The sequence below is a fragment of the Brachyhypopomus gauderio genome, chromosome 1 (genome assembly GCF_052324685.1).
Source record: "Brachyhypopomus gauderio isolate BG-103 chromosome 1, BGAUD_0.2, whole genome shotgun sequence".
NCBI lineage: Eukaryota > Metazoa > Chordata > Actinopteri > Gymnotiformes > Hypopomidae > Brachyhypopomus > Brachyhypopomus gauderio.
In genome coordinates this window covers 5,540,090-5,546,089 of record NC_135211.1, presented here as the reverse complement: position 1 = coordinate 5,546,089, position 6,000 = coordinate 5,540,090, and the positions used below count along the sequence as shown (strand labels likewise).

Here is a 6,000-nt window from a genome sequence, read left to right as displayed (position 1 = left end):
CATCTCAGCGATTGTGTCCGTCTCCTCGCTCCGTGGCGCAAGCCACGTTACAACTGGTCTGCGTCAGAAGGACGTAAATGAAATTAATGGGGCGCACTTTATAAATATTAATATGCGTTTTAAAATTTAGATTTGGGGTAAAAAAAAAAATCAAGTCTTTGCAAGTAAACAGGTTCAAGTCCAATTCAAGTCCCAAGTTATTGGTGTAAAAGTCCAAGTCAAGTCTAAGTCTCTGAATATTTTTTCAAGTCAAGTCTAAAGTCTTAATATTAATGACTCGAGTCTGACTCGAGTCCAAGTCATGTGACTCGAGTCCCCACCTCTGTGTGTCTGTCTTGTATCTGTCTTTGTCCTATTTATATATATTTATATTTTTGTAATAAACTAATCATTTAACCACGTCTGACTCCTCATCCATTTATTAGAAAATTTCCACGACAGCTGTGAGTGTAACAACTTCAGCAATGAGCTGCTGAAGTTGCTCGCTTTAAATAGGCAACAAACACCTGATGCCTATTGCGTCCGATTGCCCCCAGGTCTAGCTCGCGGGCTCCTCCTTGTGGCGGCCGGAGGCACGTGCTTGGGTCTAACCCTGACACAAGTAAAGGTTCTGACACCTTTTACCTAAACTACAGGGAGAGTCTCCTGCTTTATTCATGACTAGACTGATAACATTTCATGCAGCAGTAATATTTAGAAGTTGAGATCAATGAATGCGTCTTGACAGCAATGTGTAAACTATCGTTTCCTCTGTAACAGAACAAAAACATCTCTAATTTGACCATACACAAGACACAAGTTTTTTTATGGACGTATATTGGGAAGAATTATCCCATCATGATAAGGGAAAGAAATGGGAGCAAGTATTTAAGGGATCAAGCATTTACAACACAGTATATACCATCATATCATCAGGTGGAAAGTAAATTTCAGAAAATATAAATCACGCTTTCATACACAAGAGTACAAGATTAATTAATGTAGTACTGAACGTTGGATAATAATTATTGTAGCAGTAGTTTTCAGATAGTTTCTACTGTATGCTAAAGTGAACTTCTTTAATTGTATTTTATTATTAACTTAGACTTCATGACTTAACATTGATGCCATTTGTATTGCATAATTGGTGGAGACTCTTATTTAGGTGATGTTCACTGTGGCGTACTCTACTTCATTCTCTTGTATGAGAGGCTTTGGCCGTTGGACAGTAGAGTAGACAGGCACTTCCTGTGTGGGGGAGCATGTAAAATGAACGCTGGCATAGTGACAGTTGTACTGATCATCTGAGGATGCTCTCTGTGTGGGGACAGAGGTCACGGCCAGGGCTGAGATATTATCATGTACAGGAGCAGAGTCTTGCTGAAAGAAAGAGAGAGAGAGAGAGAGAGAGAGAGAGAGAGAGAGAGAGAGAGAGAGAGAGAGAGAGAGCATAATATGTGTTTGTTGGAAGTAACAGAGAAGTAACTTAAAGTTCTAATTCTGGTTACACTGTCCACGGTAACATCAGACCAATTAAGAAAAACTGCAGTGATGTAGAACTGGACTGAAGACTCCTCTGCTGACTCATTTAAACTCACGTTTGTGCTGGTCTGATCCCTCCTGCTGCTGACAGCTCGCCTCCTGCTGGAGAACCACAATAATAACATCATTAGCTTCAGACTCTCTCTCTCTCACACACACATGCACGCTTTGGACATACCTGCCGTACTGTAATGATGAGAGTGAAGACTCTCTGGATGGGGCAGTAAGCAGCCTACAGGCAGCATTATCAGGGTGTGTAATGTAAATGTGTCTTCAGCTTCTTACCTCATCCACAGACACACAGCAGTGAGAGTCAGAAACAAACCCACAGAGACTCCAGAAGCTGTGTATGTCCCAGCTGGGCTACCTGCATCAGGGAGGAGAGGACAACATGTTACACAGACATGGGGACACATGAGGTCACAGACGTCTTGTTATAGGACATCATCAAACTGACACTGGAACAGCAAATGCAGGACAGCTGTCTCGATCTTTTTTCTTCTTTTGCCTGTTTATATTTGTTTGAAAGTGGCCCACCTCTGACATTTGTGTGAATATTTAGGTAACAATAACATTCACTAATGATCTACATGGACATGAGAGCAGTTGTAATAAAAGTGATATTTGTATGACCATTTCATCAAAACAAATAAGAGTTTTGTTGCCCAGGGTTAGATGCAGCTGAATGTAAATGATCCGGAGTTAATGACAAGTCCAAGAACACACAGACAATGTGCTAGTTGTGGCACCAGCAGCAAAAGGAGAATCAGTGCTATAAAGAGCAGAATCAGCAGATGGCCAAATCAAATACCTGTGGGATTTCAGTTGGAGTAAAATGACAGGTGACTCTGGTTGTAAAGTGTGATTGGTGGATCTTTGGCTGATTGACGACGTGTGGTGGCACTGTGGATTCAGGATCACATGGGCTGTGTGTACACATCATTTAAGAACACATCACACAATAGTGCACATACGTAACACATCCAGTAGGATGGTGGTGGAGTTGTGCTGTCCTAGCTGGTTGTGAGCGGTGCAGTAGTAGAGTCCACTGTGCTGGGAGCTGATGTTAGTGATGCTGTAATTCTGGCCTGTTCCCAGCTGTGTGTCTGCAGCTGCTCTCTGCTTAAACCAGGAGTAGGTGAGAACAGGAGGGTTTGCATCACTGCTGCAGGTCAGAGTCACTGAATCTCCCTCCACTCTCTCTCCAGAGGGAACCATCACTGCTCTGGTGTTTCTAGGAGGATCTGGTTGGGGGATTAATATAACTTCACAAGTTAATGCTGTTAAATGTTAAACAGAGAAATTATTAAGTGTTAATTATAGAAACTGTTGCTAATTGTGAAATTATTGTTATTATAATTAATATTATTATTATTATTAGCAATAGTAGTAGTAGTATGAATGAATGTATGTTCAATTTATATAGAACCTTTCAAGATACCCAAGGTTGCTTTTACAATTTTAACACAGGTTCAAGTCTTACACGACCAATCACACACCGGTAGTAGTAATTGTAATTATAGTGATGTTTCTGATTCATGATGAACTGACATTACATGCATAATCATTATGATTTTTGTATTAGTTTTAAGTTCTCCACTCAAACACAGGAGGAGAGAGGCGGTTCTCATGGTCTTCAGTAGCACAGTGGTAGATTATAACTTACAACTGAATATAACATGGATAGAAACACTATGTGGCCTAAGGAACAAAATCTATGAAACACCAACAAACTGTCATAGATGAGAAGATGCTGTAGTTTTCTCATGTGCTAGCCAACATGTAACTCAAAATGAGATCATTGTACTCGAGTATAAGCTGCCAGTGAGACAGAGTGAGTGTAGTTTAAAGTGAGGACAAGAGGAAGAGATGAGAACACAACCACACCACCCTGATGTAGTTTTACTGAACCAGCTAGCCACAGTCCACAAATGTATGTCCACATCAACAGAGAAATGTGTTTGGCAGTGAGTTATTAAGCATATAAGCAGAACCAACAGCTAAAGACAAACCAACATTTCTTTACTGTAATCATAAGGTACCAGTGAGATGGTGACAGAGTGATGAGAGTTTAAATTGAGAGACTTACAGACAGCAGGAGAGCGGAGCTCCTCATATCCTCTTAATGCACAGGAGTAGCTGCCTGCATTCGCACTGCTGACATACAGTCTGTCTGTGTTCTGGTTAGATACAGGCTGTCCGTTCCTGTACCAGATGTAGGTGGGGTTGAAGAACTGACTGCAGGTGGAGCTACAGTTCAGTGTGGTCCATGAATAAGAGTTTGACACTGTAACCATCAGATCTGCAAGTAATTTTATTAAAGAACATTTTGGTGTACTTTTCTGTGTTATCTTTGGCATTACATTGAATATTTTCTAGTTAATTAATCTTATGTGATTACCTGTGACAGACAGAGATACTCCAGGTTTACCAGTGTATTTACCCCCAGTACCATTAGTGTGGAATCTGAACTTGTATGTGTGAGCGTCACTCTCTCTCAGGTGAGTGATGGTCATACTACAGTTATTCTGGGAGCTCTGTCTGTACTTCACCCTCCCCTGATACTCCTCTTCCTCTCTCACATCCACAGGCTCAACACCAACCTGCTGCTCTTTAATGTACCAGAATGATTTTGTCACTGTATGTCCTACAGGGTATTTATAAGAGCAGGAGAGATCAACAGATGAACCTTTCAGAGCACACAAACGTTCAGGAGTGTAAGTCACACCCCAACACTCTTTACCCAGAATACCTGGAACAGAGAGAGAGAGAGTCACAGTCAGAAAAAAGGACTGGCCTTTAAACCTCTCATATAAATGTCTTGGTTCCTATCAGGCTCACTGAGAGAATTCACACCATTCTCTGTATATCAGTACCAGAGAATCAGGTGAATTATCTCAGGCAGAAATGCCACACACACTCATATCATATCTAACCAGACTGAACTGGAAGTGATACATTGATTGAATTATGAATAATTATTAAAAAAAAAGTGTGTATAAAAAGAATAAAACATGTGTGGCATAATAATATGTAGCATAAAATACATTGTCACATCTATCCCCATCAGTCATGTCTTGGTTTTGTTTTTCCATGGGCTCATGTTTTGGTTTCCCTTGTGTTCTCCTGCCTCACACCTGTCAGTTGTAATCATGCCCCTTGTCACATGTTTCTAGTTTAGTCCCCTTGTTAGTCCTGTGTATTTAAACCCTGTTTTCTGTGTTTTGTTGCTGGTCTTTGTTACTGTCTATTCAGCTCCTGTGTGTGACAGTTGCTGCATAATTGTAAACAGATGCGTGCAGCCAAGATAAATCTAAAGTCTTTAATTTTCCAATGAGAGTAGAGATATCAAAATGGGAATGTTAGGATGGCAGAGGTACCAAATCATGATACAAATAACAGAAACAGTAACAGACCAGGTCATACACTCAGAGACAATCCAAAATTAGGCAACAGTATCAAAGGGCAAATCCATAAGAGAGAATCCAAATATACAAAACAGGTCGTAAACGTAAATATGGCATATCAGTATAAAACCCAGGAGTTTTACTGCCTCTGGTGTGAAGGGATGATAGGATGACCACAAAGGAATGAGACACAGTGTTATGCAGTTCTAATATTCAATATGAACCTTTAGAATTGAATATATACTGCTCAAAAAATAAAGGGAAAATCTCTCATTTCTACCTGTTGTCTGTTCCATTTGCACAAGAGCAGTTGAAATTGATTCACAATCAATGTTGCTTCCTATCTGAACACGAAGTGTGGATGACTTGGAGTTATATTGTGTTGTTTAAGTGTTCCCTTTATTTTTTTGAGCAGTGTAGAATAAAGACACAGTAATATAAAACATCTCCAGTTGAAATATGCAGGAATTCGGAAATGTGCTGCTGCAGGATGTAACGTATTGAACAGGCAGAGAGGGATCCAAAGGCGGAATAACACCGCTTTTATTGAAATGAGACGCTGGTACAGAAACAGGCAGGTGTATCACGAGCACTAGGACTAGTAGCAACTGCGTTTTCTTGGCGTGGTCAGGACGGTCCAGGGTCATACCGGGGGAGCCGAAGTCAGGAGGTACAGAGGGACTAGGCAGGAGACAAGGTCGGGGACGTAAGCGAGGGTCAGGACACAGGAGAGCAGACAGGTAATAGAAAGGCTTGGTACACGGCATGAGTCGGCAATACTTCGCGACTAGGAAGTGGAATGTGGGCATTTAAGTAGAGATACAGGGGGTGTTGTGATGAGCGTCAGGTGAGGCTGGTTAGGTGGAGATCAGGTGGCATTCCTTACACAGGACATTATTACAGAATACAAGATCTTTGCTGTCATTCAAATTTAAGATTTTACTCTATTACATTTTCTTATATTCAAGTAACTTATATATTTCTCATGTACCTTCATATATTTTGGCTATGACCAACTCTTATCAAGTGTTTCCAGTCTATGACTTAACGATAGGATAAATTTAAATCTTTA

At 40.6% G+C, this 6,000-nt stretch overlaps 1 protein-coding gene across 3 annotated transcripts in view; it reads right to left on the bottom strand.

The window, feature by feature from the left end:
- Window positions 1-651: 651 nt before the first annotated feature.
- Window positions 652-6,000, bottom strand: part of LOC143525097 (B-cell receptor CD22-like) — a 40,732-nt gene continuing 35,383 nt past the window's right edge. The window contains exons 2-7 of one of the 3 annotated variants that reach the window (XM_077018745.1): window positions 3,923-4,273; window positions 3,611-3,823; window positions 2,496-2,765; window positions 1,807-1,888; window positions 1,578-1,623; window positions 652-1,359 (exon numbers count right to left, since the gene is read on the bottom strand). In XM_077018745.1, the coding sequence (XP_076874860.1) occupies window positions 1,141-1,359; window positions 1,578-1,623; window positions 1,807-1,888; window positions 2,496-2,765; window positions 3,611-3,823; window positions 3,923-4,273 (1,181 nt within the window). In that variant the 3' untranslated portion in view covers window positions 652-1,140. The other 2 variants (XM_077018664.1, XR_013133598.1) reach the window with 2 other exon arrangements.